The sequence below is a fragment of the Lupinus angustifolius genome, chromosome LG15, assembly GCF_001865875.1.
Source record: "Lupinus angustifolius cultivar Tanjil chromosome LG15, LupAngTanjil_v1.0, whole genome shotgun sequence".
NCBI classification, from domain to species: domain Eukaryota; kingdom Viridiplantae; phylum Streptophyta; class Magnoliopsida; order Fabales; family Fabaceae; genus Lupinus; species Lupinus angustifolius.
Genome location: NC_032023.1, coordinates 18,166,542 through 18,187,769, shown reverse-complemented (window position 1 = coordinate 18,187,769; position 21,228 = coordinate 18,166,542). Strand labels below are relative to the sequence as shown.

Below are 21,228 nucleotides of genomic sequence, written 5' to 3'. Positions count from 1 at the left end.
CTTGACCATAAATCTTAAAGTCCTGTCATCCAATTTCAAGGCATGATATTATTTTATATACCAGACTTGAGACATGTCATTATTTTATATTTCTTAAAAAACTAAAAAACAAACAACATATGATGTTATATTAAGTACGTAAGAGTTTTAGTATTAGTGTGCAAAGTTTTAAGGTTATTAGTTGAATCTTATGAAGTGAAATGCTGATGTGGTGGACTTAAGAAAAATGCCCTCTGCTCTCAGCTTGCTTATAAATTTTAGATAAATTGTCAGAAAAAATATATGCATTAATAGTGTACAATAAATTTTATATACTATCATTATATTATTAATTATTATTGGTTATTAAAAAAATATATGAATAAATAGTAGATAGTGTATCGAATATATATAACTCTTTACAATGAAAGTGTATAGATATTACACTAAAAAATTATAAACTAATTGTGTAAAATGAAAAACCGCTGTAAAGAAAAAAAATACTATTACATACCGATATCAATACTAGGACCCCGACAAGCATGAAGAAAGAGAAAATCCATTAGTTTAATTTTATTCAAGATTAAGTTTACATATGCTTTTGTTTTGTAGGCATAGTGTCTTATAGCAGATAATTATAAATTATCATTTAGAAACATTGGCATTGTTAATGTTTTATTGTTATCAACAAATTAATTTCCATAAACACGATAGGATCCAAAAGTGTTATGCACTTATACTCGTGCAATTGTTAGCATTGTGGTTGTGTAAATCTATCTATATATGTTACAAAACATGTTATATTTAAAGGCCAATGAAATTTCAAAAAAAAACTAAATTATATAGAGAAGGAGATAGTAAATTTTTGGGATGCTAATCTATATCTTAAATTATTTGTATATGGGTTCTTATGCTTCACAAACCTTTGTTTCATACTTTCATCACACCTTTTGACATTTGCAAAGCACCTCACTAACAAATTGCTTTACTGAACATTCAAATTCAAAGCAATGCATTTGATTATTGAAAGAAAAATAAAAAAAAACGTGAAAATACCACTTCACTACTATAGGTCAGTAACACTAACAATGAAAGAAAATTCTACAAAATTTCCTACGTTGGACCAAGAGCTTAGAAGAAAAAAATCATATTTTTTAAGCAATTGGAGAGTTCCGAAATGGGTTTGGACTTTGAAGTGTTCAAACTCACTTTTGATTACTCTCAACATGTTTAATTTGTATAAAGTCTTAGTTGTAACTGAATTTGAGTTTCCAACTTTGTTCTGAGGAGGAATGAATATTCAAAACTCAATTTGGGTATGTGGATGCATTTTTTGTCACGATAATACTTGAAAATTTAATTTAATTATAGCATAAGAAGAACAATTAATAATATTATTTTACTAGTGTTGTATTATAAATGTTTTTTCCTATTTGTTCTTTATCATTTGATTGGATTTTTTGTCCAATTTGATTGGATATTTATTATTTACTAATTATGCTAAATTAATTTCACTTGTGCTGATTAGAGGGTATGAAATTGTTGTAGCTTAACCAATAATGATGTTGAGTTTGAGCCCATAAGAATGTGGCTATGTTATATGTTTTTTAGGAAAAACTCTGCACCCATAATATTAACATAATAATATTAGGGTTTGGTAGCAATTGTCATCCAGTTTGTTTCTCTTTCCTTTGATTTAAAGCCACTATTTCACCTTCATGTTATCCATAATTTGCCGGATAATCACCTATTTTCATATAACCAAGGTTCCTTACCCATACTAATCCCTACCAATGTGTATATGATTGTCCCTCCGAACAAGTATATCTCATTAGAATCAAACATTCGACATTTTAGCCTAGATGGAAATTTAATGTCACCATAATAAAATTAAAAATGACATCATTTCTTGAAAGTCAAATTGACGATATTGTGGAAAGTCAAATAATACGCACTTTCTATCATTCTTATTCTTAGACTTTTAAATTTCTTAACCTTTCTTCTATAAATGGATGTCCTTTTTTTCTTCAAAATAAATTACACATTAGGTGATACAATTTTGTAAGGGAAATATGTTGGATGTTGCATTTCATTAAGATGATAAAAGAGCAGCAAAAGGTGATTGCATTACAAAGGGTGAAGGAGCAGATTGCATTGGCTAAAACGTGTTCTCTTCTTCGCTTCCCTGCTAATATGAGCAACTTGAAATCCACGCAATGATGCTACAATATAGATGTAGTCCAAAATAAAAGCTTCTGTTCTAATAAAGAGATGCTGCAAATTAGATTGAACCAAATTCATCTCTCAGAACAGCCCCCAAACCAGTATACCCAAGAGTGGCCTATAGATACATCACATATGTATTCCAGAATATTAATAAGTGCAATTTTTTTAAGGAGAGGCACGTATATGAAATCTTAGAAAAGAAATGAGATAGCTGAGGTATTTGGGAGTTCTATGCAAAAGTTTTTATGGGAACACATCTTCTATCCCAAAAAGTGTGTTACTCCATGTGTTACTTTATCTGATTAGTCAAAAACATATTTTATTATTAAATTTAAATTTTAAATATATATTTTTCAACTAATCAAAGGAAATATCACATGGAGTAACATATTTTTTCGTACACCAAATGTTAACCTTCATAATATATGCTAAACTATGGTTGCACACACCTTGTGAATGTGCATTGATCCAAGATCCACTATTGCCAAATATTTTTATCATCATATCCTAAGCCAATCAAATCCTACCAAGTAACATATAAAATATATTTATTATTTTTATAATTTTTTTGTTTAAGTATATGACAATTTTCAATTAGATTAAGATACATTGACACATAAAAAATGAAACAAAGTGATGTCCATTTATGTGTGTTAGCTTCGGCCCTAGGGGCCCAATGGGGGCAAGTTTCTATTGGCTTTACTTGATTCTCCTTCTTGCTTATTGATGGAAAATAAGAATAATCTATTAATTAATCTCTATTGGATTCCTAATATCTAGCTACTAGCTCTTAAGCCCTCTAGCATGAGTTTTGAGCCAAAAAGTCTTAGAGTGCCCGTGACCGACCGCATCTCGTGCTAGTATGGACAAAATTGTTCAGCTCTGTCAATTTATAATCCCCACAAACATCTCCACATAAATCATATCACGAGCACTTAACTCCATATAATTAATTCTTATACTCCAACCATTCCAATCACTTGCTTTTCATATAAAAAATACCCTCAAACAAAAAGGTCCAATAATTTCAATAACCTGCCTAAGATTTTTGTGTAACACACTTAACATCGCTGTACTGAACCTCAAGTTTGTCTGCTTCCATCACACCAATGATAAAATAGCTTTTGAGACGTCGCTTCCTTTTGTTTTTAACATAGGTAATGTAACCCACATTTTCCCATGATCTGTATTCCAAAAACAGTTACCTTGTCATGCTATATCATACGATCATACATAACTTCTGAGAAATTACTATAAATTAAAATAAAGGATTCTTCTTCTTGCAACCTATTCATGCGACAAGGATCTTGATCTAAGTATTTGTTTTGGTACTACCAATGGTGGATAATCACAGTAAGGAATTAATCATGTTCAGAGTGAATAATTACTTCTCCCAACAAGTGTCACTTTTAAGAATCGAACTCTTCACTTTTTGTTCTTTCTGAAAATTTAGCAGAACCTTATTATATTACTAAACCAATGCCTTTTTGGTCAAGTATAATTGGATATTATAATTAACCACATCTAATTGTCGATGGTAAAATTAACAAGCAAGATTATGATAAAAAATACACCAACGTGTAATAAATAAATAATTTCACACTTTATCTTATAAAACACATCCAGGTAATATTTGAGTAAAGCATAATATGTGATCTAGCTGAATACTTAAATCATGCAACTCTAGAATAAAACACCCCAACTGTAAGGACATTTACGTAAATTAACAACCAACTCTTCCATTGACTCTTTCATATATATTAAGGGCCTCTTACTCAGCCATGCATGCACTCTAATCCTCTAACCACACATAAAATCTAAGCTATTCATTTCCTTCTATTCTTTCAACCATGAACGTTAAGCTCCTTACTACCTCAATACTTATCTCTCTGATTTACCTCACTGCTTCCACTTCCCTTGACCCTTGTGCCTCTCAACCCGATGACTTAGACCTCAACGTGATCCCCATCTACAGCAAATGCTCACCCTTCAACCCACCAAAGCCAGACTCATGGGCCAACACACTCATCAACATGGCATCAAAAGACCCAGCCCGTGTCAAGTACTTGTCCACCTTAGTGGGCCAAAAGACTGTCACCTCAACCCCAATCGCTTCGGGCCAGGCCTTCAACATTGGCAATTATATTGTTCGGGTCAAAATTGGAACCCCGGGCCAACTACTTTTTATGGTCCTGGACACTAGCACCGACGAGGCCTTCGTCCCGTGCTTGGGCTGCCTTGGTTGCTCTACAACCACTTTCTTGCCTAATGCCTCAACTAGCTACGGCCCGTTGGAATGCTCTGTTCCACAATGTGGTCAGGTCCGTGGGCTTTCTTGTCCTGCTGAAGGAACTGGAACGTGCTCCTTCAACCAATCCTATGCTGGTTCCTCTTTCTCCGCAACACTCGTCCAAGATTCACTAAGATTAGCCACGAATGTCATACCCAACTACTCATTTGGTTGCATCAACGCCATCTCTGGTGGATCCGTTCCGGCCCAAGGGCTTCTAGGCTTAGGTCGTGGGCCTTTGTCATTGCTTTCACAATCCGGTACACAATACTCTGGTGTATTCTCCTACTGTCTTCCTAGCTTCAAATCCTACTATTTCTCCGGCTCCCTCAAACTTGGGCCCATGGGCCAGCCCAAGAATATAAGAACAACCCCACTTCTACGTAACCCACATAGGCCTTCACTATACTACGTGAACCTCACGGGTATCGGTGTGGGTCACGTACTTGTACCCGTACCCAAGGAGTATCTCGAATTTGACACAACCACCGGTTCCGGAACCGTGATCGATTCGGGCACAGTGATAACAAGGTTTGTTGAGCCCGTTTACAACGCAGTGAGAGACGAGTTTAGGAAACAAGTGACAGGCCCATTCTCGAGCCTAGGAGCATTTGACACATGTTTCGTGAAGAACTACGAGACACTGGCACCACCAATTACGCTGCATTTGGAAGGGTTGGTTCTGAAGCTGGCATTGGAGAATAGCTTGATACATAGCAGTTCAGGAACGTTGGCTTGTCTTGCAATGGCAGCGGCACCCAATAATGTGAACTCGGTGCTGAATGTGATTGCCAACTTGCAGCAACAGAATCTTAGGATTTTGTTTGATACCGTTAACAATAAGGTAGGTATAGCCCGTGAACTTTGTAACTAGCCCTGCTGCAACTGCTACATTTGTCTTTATTAGCTACGTAGCTTTTACTGTTTTTGGATATTTCGTTTTGTATCAAATTGTGAACGTAGCAGTGGTAATTAAGGCATATATATATATATATATATATTTGAAAGGTATTTGATGTGAAATATTTGACGGTTACTTTAGGGTGGGACAAGGATCTCCTGACCAAAGCATGTATCAAAGTCTGTCCCAAACCAATCATATGACTTTATCAAATTAAATATTAGTTAGGTTAGTTAAGAAAATTAAATATTTATGACTTTATCAAATTTTGCTATATTGTGATTGATTAGGGACAAAGTTGGGGATGAGATCCCCATCCCCTAGGGTGACCAGTACCCACTCATTTATTTGGTTTGATCGATTATGACTTGGTCAATAATTCTATGTTTAGCAGAAGACTTAGTTTATAGTTTACTGTTTAGTCTTTCTAAAGTATGAAGGTGTTAGTTATTGTTCATTATTCGATTCCCGACAGCGATACTTTATTTCTTAAATCTAAGGATTAAGATGAGAGGAAAAAATAACAAAGAATTACCCCAACACCAAGGACCCAACCCCGATCGTGACCCGTGTGTATTGGAATCTTGGTTCTGCGTACCTACTGTTTTATGACGTAGCTTGCTTTATTCTTTATACGCATGCATGAAAATCCAGCATGTGCTTTAACTGAATCACATCATCAAAATTTAACACAGAAACAGATTATATTTTAACATTATGCATAATTAAATTTATATACAGAATGAAATCTCTTCATCGTTTTGAAGGTCAAACAATGCTACATTAACCAAATGGCATAAATAGATTAGATGGGTGAGTGAAATAGCAAAGAATCAAATTGCTTCATCTGCCCACACAAAATAAATAAAATCATTGGAACCGAACAATGATAACAACATAACAGTTTTTCGTACTTACAAATTTATCCTCCTAGTATTTTCTTCTTAACTGATATTTTAGCTGAACTAGATTTTGACCTTGGTATTGTGCCCAAAGTTGATTTACAAGATGCTTCATGGGTTCTCATTTCTTCCATTCTGCAAGCTGGTGGAGTAGGGGAATATGAATAAAAGATGAATATTTGATATTTTGATGCTATATTTTTAGCTGAAGTTATGCTTATTTTTACTCTAAATGAGCCATAAGATTGATATTATATTTTTGTCAAACCAATTATAAGATCATGCTTATTTAGACCTCCCACAACTATATTTTTTTGGCAAAATAAATCTTAACCAAACACATTTCTAGTTTACCAATTTTTCTAATTAGGCAATTCATGAAATTGGGATAGTTTTTATAATTTGTAGTTCTGTCTACTTTTCATCATTAAAATTGTACCTGCTTATAAGTTTCAAGGCATTTCTGTTTCCTCCTTTCTGGACATATATTTTTGTAACATAATACACAATGGAATTAGGAAATCTAAAATTCGCCATACCAAAAAAATTACTTAAGCCATGTTCTATCTATCTGCTTAATGTTCTGCAAGCTTATGGCAAACAACTCAACATTATTGCAGTTACAAATATGATAATGTAATTGTAAAACCATCATTCTGTTCACTGAGCTAGTAAAATAAAATCAGCAATGTTAGATTTCAAACAGTTCAGCTTTTCATAGATATGTTTGAAGAATCAAACTATGAATCGGGCATCCTGGTTTTCGTGGAAACTGGAGTGGTTCTGTCTCTAGTGACTAAGAAGGATTCTCCTTACAACTGTATTTCATAAAACCACTCAAAACATTGTTGAAGACATAAGCAATGATAGACTTTCACAAGAAAAATTGAACTTGTAACGAAAGATTGACCTTGTCATCATCGTCCTTTATCGACATTATAAGACTGATGATGGCCTTCTGATCTTCCTCTTTCCAAGTGTGTTGGATGTTGATTTGGATTCCATCCTTCTGAATGGTAGCCTGGCTGACTATCTGATTTTCTCAATTTCTCCGAACTTTGATGTGATTTTTCTTTGCTCGAATGAGAGCTGTCTAAGCCTCTACCCTTTTCTTGGTTTGCCGCATATTGAGTTTCAGATCCTTTTCCTTTTTCCAGGTTGTGTGAAATTGAATCTCGATCACGTCCTTTATCCGAACTTTGGCGCACCTTCAAAAAGTTCAGTCTCGATGTCAGTTTTGTCAATGCAGAAGGAGTGGAATTTGCTCCCTGTTGTGAAAGCATTTAAATAAATAAGTCTATCTAGTCTGACTAGTCCTGTAAATTTTGCAATGTGTAGTTAGCTCAGGGTAAAACAGAAGATATATTAGTCATAACGCTAAAAGTAGTTAACTACCTTCCATGAAGTAGTTTCATTTCTTCATAGAATTGTTGTGTAATGGTATATAAGTGACAATGATGCAACAAGGATAACAATAACATGGATAAAAAGCAATTGAGACTATCTTTTTCATATAGCTAGAATGAATTTAACAAAAATAGGAAACAGAAGGAGTTGCCATTTTAATGATTCTCAGATGAATGAGTGCTATTCGGTCATAGTTCTGATTACACAATTTAAAGAAAGTGCTAATCTATATTTAGATTCACAGCCAAAGTATATGAAACCTACCTCACCCTTTGAACCGGATTTTTTGGAACTAGTCGGTGGCTGTTTGTTTGAAAATGGTATCGACTCTGACTTCCTCTCATTTTCATTTTCTGCTCCACCAAGATTAGTGCCCTGTTGCATCATTACAAATTTACAAGTACTCTTGGTTTAAGGGGTGATAAATTACAAAGTACTATCATCAATGTTCAGCAAGTAACTTGATCCTTTGCCATGTTAGATTTACCTTACTTATTGACCTGTCAGATTGTGATGTGGCAGAAACTTCAGTATCTGCCTTATTTTTCCTGTCAAGAAAGTAGAATTTAATAAGCTATATAATTTACATGGTGAAAGCATCAGTCAATTGCAAACAAATACCAAAAAAGGGGGCACTCTTTCTAGGCAAACTATTTTGAAGCTTCAACAAAGATGTATGGAGAAATATTGTGAACAGAGATTTTTCATGAAAACTCAAGCAATTAGGAGGCTAAGATTGTAAAAATAAAGAAGGAAATAACAAGCTAATAAGTAATGATAAACATACCATTTTCTTTCATCACTTGATATCTGTTCCGATTGATTATAGGAATCCAAGGTAGATCCAGAATTCTGCTCAAGTTGTGCATTGAGCCGCGTCCCAAGTTCTTCAACCTTGCGCTCCAAGTCAGTAAGATCTACTTCTACCAAAGCTAATTCGTCAAGGTGTGACTTAGTCTGTTTAAAATTTTCAGATTTACAATTAGTTGAATGATCAAAATACTTTAACTTTGAGTGACTTTGACCAGCCTTTTAATCAATATTGGATAAATCAAACAAGCTTCCGGGAGGAAACTTGAGTCCTGCATCAAGAATTACCCGAGACTTCTTTTCCTTGCGCAACTGTTCCTGCAGCCTTGCCACCTGTTAAAAGAAGTTAGAATCCCCATTCATATATGTGGGGAAAGAGGGGTATGTGAAGTGGGAAAATTCTCTCATAATGAACATACATCTTGCTCAAGAGCCAGACGGCGCTCTTGCAAGTCTTTCTTTCTCTTATCGATATGAGATTGCAGCTTTACGTTTGCCTCCACCTACACCGGGAAATAAAACTAGTCAATTGGTTTCAATGAATTCTAACACGCATATAAACAAGGTTATCCAGAAATGAAATCCAGAACATACCTCCTGTGCAATTTGGGTTTGTAATTCTGTCCTAGCTGTTTCGAGCCTTTCAATTTCATCTCTATAGTAAGTAACATAATTAGTTGACAGACAAAACAGAAGAAAGTCAAGAAACTAACATCCATGCACACTCTTAAGTAAATGCTCTGCATCATATAACATTATACAGAACAAAGTCTAATTGACATGTATGACCATTAAGATATGCTTTCTCTGAATTCATGGATGTGATTAGAAACTTCCAAAAATGATGGGTCGAGTCACTCTGGCGGCCGAAAGTGTTTGTGTGCAGATGATGAAGACACAATGTAGCCAAATAAGGGAAAAATTTCTCCCCGGGTCATCAATGTTTCCTAGTTCTTAACACAAGTGATTTGAAAGGTAACTGATGGGTTTTGATCTTACCATTTCTAAAACTCCAGGTGAATATGCATATAATATAAATTCAAACATAAAATTATATTAAACATTCCTCCAGTACAGAATAGAGACACAGGAGCACTCAATAGTTCAATTAGCTTTTGCACCACTTTTTATTAAGTTGCGTTGACATGTCTGTCATTTATGTTCTCCATCCATATAATACATTAACATCATACATATTGTCTATGTTCCTCATGGAAAATGCATACATTACACACTTTGAGATAAATAGTCTCAGCAGTTAAGATTTGCTTTAAACTAAATCTAATGGAATTTGCATGTATGATTGTGCTGTGACATGTATTACGCTTTTAGTGGACTAGTGTGGTGCTTTCAGAGAACATAAGAATTTCTTTCTCCTCATACTCTCTTCTCTCTTGTAATTGATCTCTCAAATATACCATGCTTTGATCAATCACAAGACTTAAATTACAATCAGTTCAAATCCGACTGGGATAAGAGTATCAAGAAACACAATGCAATTGGAAACCAATAAGATAAAGTAGGAACTATAAAAATACTACTAGAGACTTGTAAAAGAATTATACACAATTGATAGTGTCAATTACTTACTCATCGTCAATAGGAAAATCAATGGATTCCATGGAAAGATTCTTTCGTGCCTGGATAGAATACAAAGGAAGAGTTGAAACCTCAAACTTATTAGTATAAAAAGTCAAATTTAACTAGCCTCGAGGGTAAGTAAGAAATTAAGATCAAACCAGCCCACGGGGCTCCTACTTTGTGGAATCTGAGTATAGATTTACATAGTTTTACACTCCACAAGCGGAGAAGCTATTTATAAGATTTGAACCTATGACCGGTCACAAGATAAATAACCTTATCGTTGCATCAAGCTTCGCCCTCTAAAAGTAAGAAACTAAGTGAAAATAAAATTTATTTTCAAAATAGAAAGACTTAACCAATTGAGGCGTAGTTTTGAACAGATTTACTCACAGAAGTACGCCCCAACATGGTGCGGCGCCGAGGTGTTGGACTTGGAGCACCACCATTGGACATGGTTATAGATTTTTTGATACATAAAGAAGGGCTAGGAAAATCTGAATTATCCTCTGTAGATTGGTCAGTGGAAACACCTCCAACAATATCAGCAGGCTCATTGGACTGATCTGTACAAGCATTCTTAGTTGGACTCGTCAGATTTTTACTGCTTTTGATATTTTGATGCTGAGGTTGTGAGCCTCGAAATGACTTTGATGGTCGAGTGACTCTAAATTCTTCACTCGCGCCCGAGGATCTTGAACTTGGGCTAGAATGATCATGGTCCTGTACATTACAAGAAGGTTAGAGTAAGATATAAGTTAACACTGAAAGAAGAGAAGGCTGCAATATTTAAGGCAGAATAATTACTTTGATGGGACTTCACATTTCTTATTCTAGGAACTATATTTTTGGTAATATTGTTTTATTTTACGCATATATGTAATATATGTGAAAAATTTATGACAACCCTGCCACTGATAATCTGATAAAAGATTTCCATGAATGAATATTTTGCTAGATAGCCAGAATAAACCTGACAAGAGATGAAGAGAATTTAGCCACATTGAAGGGTAGCTTCTGGATATTGTAAGGAATTTATATGGTAGGGACTAGGGACCAATCATCTATCCAAATGTCAATAACAATGCCAAATCATTCTAGCTTCTATTCTGGCAAAAAATTATGGCTGACTAGTATTTCCTATGTTTGAACATTTTTTTCCCATTCCTGAGCCAATCTGACTTGGGTTTTGTAAAGGAGTTAATAATTTATGTTTCCATAAAATAATTTTTTCAATCCAATGAAATGGATCTTTTTAGTTAATAACCTTAGTATAATTGCATCAAATTGTGTAAAATAAGAAAATAAGGGTTAAACCTTATCATCATGCTCATCATAGGCCTGAGACTCTCCAGTTTCGCTATAGGATTCACTAACAAGATCATCATCTACATCAGACTCATGTACTGATCCATCTTCTTCATCATCATAATCCTCATCATCATAGGACAAATCATCTTCTGTACCCTCCTCGCTTTCAGATCCACTCTCTTCTGTATCGGTGTATATATCAGGGGATTCAGAACCTTCCTGCTAAAACACTCATAACTTAGGAAATAGAAACCAAATACACAAAGAAAGAAAAAAGTTTAAGTATATGAAGAGACCATGATAAATAACTACAGTGAAGCCCTATTCCTATTTAGGTGGAGTCAGAACTTGGATCAATAACTTCCAATTATATATAGTGAGAAAAGGAAAATGTATTTTAATAAGATAGAGGCATAGAGATACTCTGCTTAGGAAGTTCAAACCTTCAAGAGGGAAAAAATCTACACTGATTTAGACCCTCTTGCAAGTGATTTTTCAATTGACAGAAGATTTGGTTTGTAAATCCAATGGGCAAGAGATACTCCAAATCGAAACTATAATCTGCGAATATAGGTAGTTCATCAAAAGATGCACCTTATCGCTAGTTTCAAATTGAGAATTAACCATTGAAATACTTGCAAAAACATAAAGAGATGCATGCAACATAGATTCATGTTATAACTGGAAGACAAACAGAAAGAAATGTCAAATCATGATTACCCCAAATATGCTGTTATATTCTTCTAATAAAGTTATGCAAATTGCTTGAGCATGGTTTGCTGCAGCAGCTGCTTGTAAAAGTTGTATTGAACCATCGCCTCCTACATCAAAATCATTTTCAATATCACAATCTCCAGCTAGAAGGGGGCGAAGAAGTAACGGTGCCATGCAAGCTGCTACAGCTGAGGAGCTCATTCTATTCACAGCTTTACGGGAAGCAATAGTTTGCATCATCAAGAGTATTCTGTCCAGGAGGAAGTACAATAATTTACATTAAAAAACATGATCCAAATAATATAAGGTATTGCGCAAAATAAAACATGATCTGTGTATCATTTATCGAATTGTGTAACCATGTATATAGAACATAGTCAGTATCTCATAAGCACAGGAAAGAGACATTGCTAATAAGGCTGAAAACTATACCCCATATTAGCTCATTTACTATACCTGGTTCATTAGTTATTTGGCGAGCATAGTGTAAAATATCCTATTTTCTAACTTTAATAATTTCAGTGTATAACTTCTTAGTAATTTCATAGTTCACTCACACAATTTTGAACCATTGGGGGCAGCAATCTAACATTTAAAAGGTCCACTCACTTGAACTATCCTCTTTTTGGTGCAATAGGTTCTTAACCATAAACCATGAATTCAACATAGCCTCTGAATAAGTAGATCCTAAATATGGGCATATCTTATTAACATAAATCTAGAAACATCTTTGGCTCAAAGTAACACTTGTGATGTAGTAGGTTTCTGGACACCAAAGACTATCCCAAATCAACTAAATTATACTCATTAGTAAGATTAGGGAATTAAAGTAAAGAAAAAGAGTGATATTAAACCCTGAAGTTCATTCAGCAAATAAGATAACCAAGATAGCAGTCAATAATTTATCCCAAGGGGAACATAATTAATATAATACCTTTGCAATAAGTGACGATTTGGTTCAGGGAAAGTGTCATTTATTGCTGTACGCATAGCAGAAACCCGACTACCTCGTTCAGTTCCTAATTGTTGTGCCAATTTTGAACAATGAAAGAAAATTAAAGTTGAAGAGCAATTCATCCAAGTTGGATCAAGAATTTATTCTATTATCCATCAATACTTGATAGTTAAAGATAATAATGGTAATTGTAGGTAACAGGATGGATGGAACAACTAAAATAACACTTACGGACAGCTTCTAACAGTGCCTTGCAACAAGATGCAGGGACTGGAGAAGAAGGCAATAGCCGAAGTACATGCTGTAAAATTATAAAAAACAAACAATTATCATAATGTATATCCAACACTACATTAAGCAATCAGCACTTGAGTTTACCATGAAGATACCTTAATACAATCGCCGATAACATGTGCATCCTCATCTGGAGAAAACTCAACTTTTCCTGCAGCCATATGGACTTATTAGGTAATATCAACTTGCAATCCTAAAAAACTTAAATATTCGTCACCCACAATATTCTGCTTGATATAGGATATCAAATTGTCATGCAAAGGAAATTGCACTTAATCCAATATTTGATATGGAATTTTCTTTGATACATAATAGTTCATATATTTCTCACAGGTTCACTATGGCAAAGCCTGAAATATTGTGAAACTTCTTAATAGACATATGAGAAGTTGAGAACTTTCTTAAGCACATAATCAAAATGGAAGCAAGGGAAAACCTCCTGCAAGGTAAGGAAGATGTATCCGACAGCAACATGTAATTCAAGTATTAGCCAAGAGCAGAACCACAAACCTTGTTCATATTCCCGAACTCGCCGTTCAACATCATCAACATCAGCTGCTTGTCTCAAAATCCCTTCTACATTGGCTCCTGTTTTATAATATTGATTAGATTCACAAACACATTCATGTCTAAGCAACACCAGAATGGTCACTAAGAGTAAGAATTGGTTCAAAGAAAATAATTAGACTCGCAGGTTGCTCCGTTTCATTCTTTTCCCTCCCTTTCTAGGCCTTAAACTTCTTTACATGTTTTTACTGATGAGGTTAGTATTACTTTGAGACTTTTCTTTTCTTCATTAATAAGAAACACTTATGCAGTAAATAAGCCAGATGAGGTAAAAGGCTTCTATCAGTATTGCATTCCGGACTATATGCCTCTTATGGCGAATCATGCATTTAATATAAAATTATCATATGTATAAGAAAAACCACTTTAATAGAGGAGTTTCGCCATGTACAAAATAGCAGTCACATTTCAAAATTGCGCACGCAGATACACACAAATGCAATAGAAAAGAAAACCAACCATGCTGTTCTAAGAACTGCAGGGCTTTCTCCAAGAATGACGGAGTTCCATCAACATCCTCCAGAGCAAGTAAAATTGGACGGCCAATGACTGTAGATTTCATTGGTTCTCTATCCTTCACTAAAAGTGCACAAAATCGTACAACAAAGGAAAACAAACAATTTACAGACTTTTACAGCAACAAGCAGAAGCACCATCAAATAAAATCTTACAGTTAAGATATTATGCAAACATCATAACCATGAATTAATGGAAAAAGAAAAAAGACAAGGCATAACATACTGCAGAAACAAGCCAAACGTACAGAAAACACAATCATTCAAATTTATAAGTTTTAAAACCACTGCCACAGCCAAGTTCCATTATATATATGGATATGTAATCTTCCTACCAAGGATCAAATCATAAAATCAACTATCTTAACAAAATCTGTATGACCAAACATTTACATGACGATAATTAAATTTTTCATGAAGAACTGTATACAGATCATGAATAACATTCATAGTGTACGCACCACAAAGGGCGGACTGTGAGGTTGAATGGCATATTTAAAGCACAATTATAACAAGAGCATACACTGGTCCATAGAAATATCAATTGAATCAATCTGTTCGTTCCTGAAGATACCATTTTGCTCTGTCGCATTAGCAGCACTAGGTGCTTTTGCCAGAGCATTCTCGAGTGCAGTCTTCCACTCATATAAGTCCTCTGTAGTTTCAGCCTACAGCATCAATAAATGGAAAATATTAGCAGCAGAAAAAAAGAATTTTCATATTCACCATTCTTTCTTTGCATCTATGTCAATATATGTCGAACCATTGAGCGCATATATCATGTAGATAGAGAACATAGAATCTTGAGAGAAAAAGAAAGGATAAAGCAACCACAACCCGAACATTGTGTAAATATTTTGTCTTGAAATACGATTCAAAAGAAAAACACCCTTAATGTTTTAAGCAGAATATCTGAAAAGGAAGACAAATACGGCACCTTTAGTGTGAAAGCTCGCCCATCATGAGCATCAGGAAATTGTACGGTCAAAAGCTTCTTGTCTGCTTTGACAACAACACTACAAAATTTGACAACATAAGTAATAGGAGATCATGGAACTTCACAAATCCTGCTATCTTTACATTATGGAGAAAAACATAACAAAGGTTTAAGGTTTCTATATTATGCAAACATCATAACCATGAATTAATGGAAAAAGAAAAAAGACAAGGCATAACATACTGCAGAAACAAGCCAAACGTACAGAAAACACAATCATTCAAATTTATAAGTTTTAAAACCACTGCCACAGCCAAGTTCCATTATATATATGGATATGTAATCTTCCTACCAAGGATCAAATCATAAAATCAACTATCTTAACAAAATCTGTATGACCAAACATTTACATGACGATAATTAAATTTTTCATGAAGAACTGTATACAGATCATGAATAACATTCATAGTGTACGCACCACAAAGGGCGGACTGTGAGGTTGAATGGCATATTTAAAGCACAATTATAACAAGAGCATACACTGGTCCATAGAAATATCAATTGAATCAATCTGTTCGTTCCTGAAGATACCATTTTGCTCTGTCGCATTAGCAGCACTAGGTGCTTTTGCCAGAGCATTCTCGAGTGCAGTCTTCCACTCATATAAGTCCTCTGTAGTTTCAGCCTACAGCATCAATAAATGGAAAATATTAGCAGCAGAAAAAAAGAATTTTCATATTCACCATTCTTTCTTTGCATCTATGTCAATATATGTCGAACCATTGAGCGCATATATCATGTAGATAGAGAACATAGAATCTTGAGAGAAAAAGAAAGGATAAAGCAACCACAACCCGAACATTGTGTAAATATTTTGTCTTGAAATACGATTCAAAAGAAAAACACCCTTAATGTTTTAAGCAGAATATCTGAAAAGGAAGACAAATACGGCACCTTTAGTGTGAAAGCTCGCCCATCATGAGCATCAGGAAATTGTACGGTCAAAAGCTTCTTGTCTGCTTTGACAACAACACTACAAAATTTGACAACATAAGTAATAGGAGATCATGGAACTTCACAAATCCTGCTATCTTTACATTATGGAGAAAAACATAACAAAGGTTTAAGGTTTCTATGGAAAACAAGCCAACCTGCCTGAATTGTTGAGGTCAATGCCACCAAGGGTCAAATTCACTTCATTTCCCTTCTGAGGGATAGCACTCTGAAAAGCAGAAAACTCATAACAAGTTTACACCATATAATGATCAGGTAGATATGTTAGATTTGACTAATGTTAGGCATGCAATGCATTATTGTTCGTGATTCAAGCCTTATAATGGTTAACTAATATTCTGTTTACTATTTGAAGTTCTCACCACTCAGTATTCTTGTCATTACATGCGAACACATGTTAAGTGCTTACACAATAAAGGGAAACAAAGCAGAACAAGATAAACAAAATAGATGCTGAAACAAAATTACTTACTGGATCACTTCTGAAGAAAACAAGTGAAGTTTGTGTTAAAATAAACCACCTTTTCTTCCAAGATGTCCATCCGATTCCTACACACGAAGGAATAATACATACTATGTTATAGAGTCTTATATATAGAGTTAAAATGCACCATGCAGTTAAACTTTGAAGAATTAAAAGTAGAATCAGCAAAGATAAAGGAGTTCAATACTAACACTGTATCTTATTTATTAAATCAAATCCTATTTATCTAATATTAGATCAGTTCTGAACTTCATTTTCTAAATATACTTCATAGATCAGGCATTACAAAGTTCTCTTCAATTGTTACCTTATCTGTAGTTTTTATATATAAATTACTAACCCGTCCATTGTCTTTTGCATTTACTTCCTATTTATTATGAAAACCGACATTAAACTCCATCTTTTTATAAAAATGCTATGACTAAATCCAAAATGTTGTCAGGCTTACTGAAATAGTTGAGCCATTAACTCATGAATGCTTTGAGGTCAAATGTCATTGTGTACAAACTCAATCTTATACGTTTAGAAACTGTGGAGAATGCATTAAGTTGGTCTGGCTGAACTCCAGCAGAAAATTAAGTTAAAAGTGCAGCTCAATGCACGAGATTGTCACCTAGTCGGACATAGGGAGGGTAAATGTAATTTACATTACACCAAGTTAATGCATTCCCTCTTTTCTCAACATATAAGGCTGAACAAAGGTATACTGACTAAATGGTAAAAGACACTAAATGTGCTTGTACTCATTGCACTACAATCACATAAATGTATTGCTTTGTAGAAGAAAATCCATTAACTAGCGAGTAAAAAACACCTTTGGAAGATATGAATAGTGGCCCACTCTTGAAAATCTGCAAAATATGAAATTACATGAACTCAAAATGAGATAATAGAAGGACATGGAGTAATTTCCTTTGGAAAAATAACTTAATAGAGATATAATAAACAGTATTTATTCTCTTTAATTCAGCTAAATTTAGTAGTGATGAAAATAAATTTCAATTTTTGCTTGCCTTTCATCACTTGCCTAAGCTCAATCAAGATATGCTTAAACTGTGATAAAAGAAAAATCTTGAGAAGGACAACATGTGAAAATTGAAACATTTGACCATGGTAATTGAAACAATTACCGTATTGCCACTGCCAACTTGAGAACGCTGATGTTCTGGTGGCCCAGGCTGAGGGTTAGATGGGGGAAGAGAAGCACCACTATTTCCCTACAAACACAAACACATAACATTCCCCATCAATTTACATCATAGTCTTAATTTAAAACTCAGGCTCAAAAATTATGGAAAATAAATAAAAGCGTAATATCTATGCACCAACCAGATCATCCGGTGGATGATTCAATGAGAATGTAAAAAACTCTTACATGCATACATTTTTTTTCTTAATAAATAAATGAAAACATTTCACCTGAGACAATTCTGCATTAGTATTGGTCATATCTGTGATCCCAAAATCACAGAAGTATATTCCAAATGATCAGCCAGCAGAGTCCACTACATGCAAATAACCAAACCATGTAATAACATTCAACAAAAAAACACAATGCAGCTTCAAAGATTATATACAAAACATACAATAAATCAAACAAAACTATGAAGTAATACAATAAAGGGTGGAAATAAAGAGAGAACTTTGATTTGAATCTGCAATGTGGCATATACCTGGTCTAGAAATCAAAGGGAAAAAACATAAGTATGAAGATAGAGAAGGGTAAAAAAATGGAAAAGAGAAATGGGAAAGTGTGAACAAAAACAGTAAGTTTGTGTTGTTTGTTAGTGTGATTTGTGATTCTCTCTCATCTCCAAATGGAAAGTGAGAAATGTTTGGGAAAACGAGGAGCGAGTCTTCCTAATCTGTACAAGTTTTACACGTCAACCTTAAAAAACGGCTAATGATGGAGGGAAAATAACTCTAGTACGAGGTTCTCTTGGTCAAATGCTAAAACTATGTCTTTGATTCATTTTCCATATTTTATATTTTATGGTCTACTCTTCCCTCATATATGTTATGGTTGGTGTTCAATTATGTAGATTGAAGATATATCATAAATTCTTTTTGAGATTGGTGGTCTTTCTTCACTTTTTGTTTTATAAAGTCATATTCTCTGTTAGTCTTAATTTTAGAAGAAACTACACTTAATACCTCTAAGGTTTGTTAGGACCAAATGTATACCCATCTAATAATAAAATTTAGATTACTTTTCCCTTCTTTTTTCCCAAAGAATTCATCCAAAAATTGACTATCTGAAGAAAAAAAACTACTATTTTAAATTTACTTAATTTTAAAGCTTTTTATTGAAAAATAATTTCAAATTTTATTTGTGTCACGTGTTGCAATCTTTATCCATTATTAGATTCTCGAGTATCATACAATCTCTTTTTTTTTTTTGTCTACATCTTAAATATTAAATGGTATTAGCTGGCTAGTATTTTTATTACTTTTCAACTTTCACTAGTTTTTATGCTTAATCACAATTAATTATTGTATAGAATAGAACAAATGTAGTAGTGGTAAGGATATTTTGGTTGTGTAAGACTTCCATTATACTGGAGTGCATGAAAGCGATGGGAAAGAAAACAAGCTTAAGCATCACCAATACTGTGATGCTTCCTAAACATTGCATTGAGGTTTTGTCCAAGACCAGAACTGTCCTAAGACTAGAACATGCTAATGAGACAAAGCAACATGACATAAATATTTAAACAACAACCATCGAAAAACACATGTTTCCAAAACCATATCAAATCCCTTGCTCTTGGTGTTAGAGACAGGTATGAGATATGAAATAATCAACAAAACATTCTGAAGGCTTTATTTTAATGGATCATCTGAAAAATAGCAAGAAACAGTGTCAAATATATCTTAAGTTTCTACTCACTAATTGGTACCTTTGCTCTTTGTAGTATTTGACCCCTATTCAACTCCAGGAAGGTGAGTTTGATTGTTTCCTTCCTATTTTGGCACCTTACCTTTGTTTTGTTAGCCTTCCATGCAATTTAGTGATGATTTTTTTGGTTTGTTTTATTAGCACTCAGCACAACATTTTCAGTGAAAAATAAAGAGGGTGAGCTTCAAAGTTCAAAAGGCTTGGGATGGGAGCAAAGCTATTTATAATGTTGCATCATGAGGTTTTATGGTCTACCTTTCATGTCTCTTTACAATTAAGGATCTTAATGTTGTACTTACATGTTGCATAATTTGCATTAATTACATGGCATGTATTGCCTATGAATTTGCCTGCTGATTGTTAGCATACATTTCATAATAGTCTCATTTTTATTTATCACTTTCATTTTGACAGGATATATCAAAATCCTGTTATTTTCATCTTGTCATATTATATCAAAACTTCTCTAATTTATCAGTAAGGTGTTGATCTAGTAATATAAGGTCCCACTAAATTTCTAGGATGACAAAAAAGTCAAGGGTTTAATTCTTGAAAGCAACACTTGTTGGAGGGGTACTCACGCATCCCGAAGGGATTAATTCCTTACCCAAAAGGTGAGGAGATACTATTGGTAGTACAAAAAAAACTAATCTAATTTGCCAATGCAGCTTAGATTAAAGTAGTTATGCAGTAATTTAACTATTGTACTTTCACTTATGCTGCAGCAATTCAGTTGGGCATTCCATACCCTGTTTGTGTTCCATGTAAGTTATTTCCACCACAGATCATTTGAACTCTAATGTTGTTTGATCTTGTAAATATAACTGCTGAAACTTTTATAAGTGCTATTCAAAATCTTATTCATAACTCAGTCCTGAAACACAATCTCCCTCTTCCAACATAGGAGAACCCAACTTGTTGTAGTTTTCTTGTATTCTCTTCATTTTCTTGTTTTTGCTCCATTTGTTCAAAGCTTCAAAATGGTATAGCTTCACCATGTCAACAAAACTTCACCCTTTTAAGCTTTTCCACATCCGGTAAAGGCAAAGGATACAACAACTCTAAATCTAGCAGTAATTGAGTCATATTCAATTCGGCATGTTATCAATTTTGTTAATGGATTACACTTCTACCTACTGTGCTAATTCCTTTTAGATGCTTAGTTTTCCTTTTTATTTACATGATAACTTTTTTAATGGCACATATTAGTATATTAATATTTGTTACGAGCAAGACTCAAACCTTTAATTTCCTTCATCCCACTCATAATCATCAAACCACCTTGTAACTCCATTTTTTTATTTTTATTTTAAATTTGTTATGAGTGAAACTCGAATCCACAACCTCTTTCACTTCATTTCTTAAATTATTTCATCTTAACTCCATTTTACTAATTAAATATTATTTTTGTAAAGATCATAAAAATTAGACACTTTCCAGAA

The 21,228-nt window shown here is 34.1% G+C and overlaps 2 protein-coding genes across 6 annotated transcripts; one reads left to right on the top strand and one right to left on the bottom strand.

Moving 5' to 3' along the window:
• On the top strand, positions 3,976–5,398 carry LOC109327366 (aspartyl protease AED3-like). Its single transcript, XM_019560479.1, has one exon. The coding sequence runs from the start codon at positions 4,056–4,058 to the stop codon at positions 5,367–5,369; it is 1,314 nt and encodes a 437-aa protein (XP_019416024.1). The 5' UTR covers positions 3,976–4,055; the 3' UTR covers positions 5,370–5,398.
• On the bottom strand, positions 6,896–18,800 carry LOC109327384 (rho GTPase-activating protein REN1-like). Of its 5 annotated transcripts, XM_019560504.1 has the most exons (24): positions 18,561–18,800; positions 18,307–18,392; positions 18,018–18,104; positions 17,702–17,738; positions 16,876–16,952; positions 16,541–16,611; positions 16,344–16,422; positions 15,930–16,074; positions 14,397–14,516; positions 13,881–13,958; positions 13,466–13,521; positions 13,308–13,377; positions 13,056–13,140; positions 12,128–12,371; positions 11,414–11,626; positions 10,490–10,819; positions 10,106–10,155; positions 9,110–9,170; positions 8,935–9,018; positions 8,804–8,848; positions 8,493–8,662; positions 8,193–8,253; positions 7,970–8,080; positions 6,896–7,566 (listed from the first exon to the last, which is right to left on the bottom strand). In XM_019560504.1, exons 2-24 carry the CDS (start codon positions 18,334–18,336, stop codon positions 7,216–7,218), a joined length of 2,655 nt encoding a protein of 884 aa, XP_019416049.1. In that variant the 5' UTR covers positions 18,337–18,392; positions 18,561–18,800; the 3' UTR covers positions 6,896–7,215. The 5 variants fall into 5 exon arrangements, with proteins under 5 accessions (XP_019416049.1, XP_019416048.1, XP_019416052.1 ...); XM_019560503.1 differs by lacking the exon at positions 18,561–18,800 and having other exon boundaries at positions 18,307–18,449; XM_019560507.1 differs by lacking the exon at positions 18,561–18,800 and having other exon boundaries at positions 8,193–8,248; positions 8,557–8,662; positions 18,307–18,448.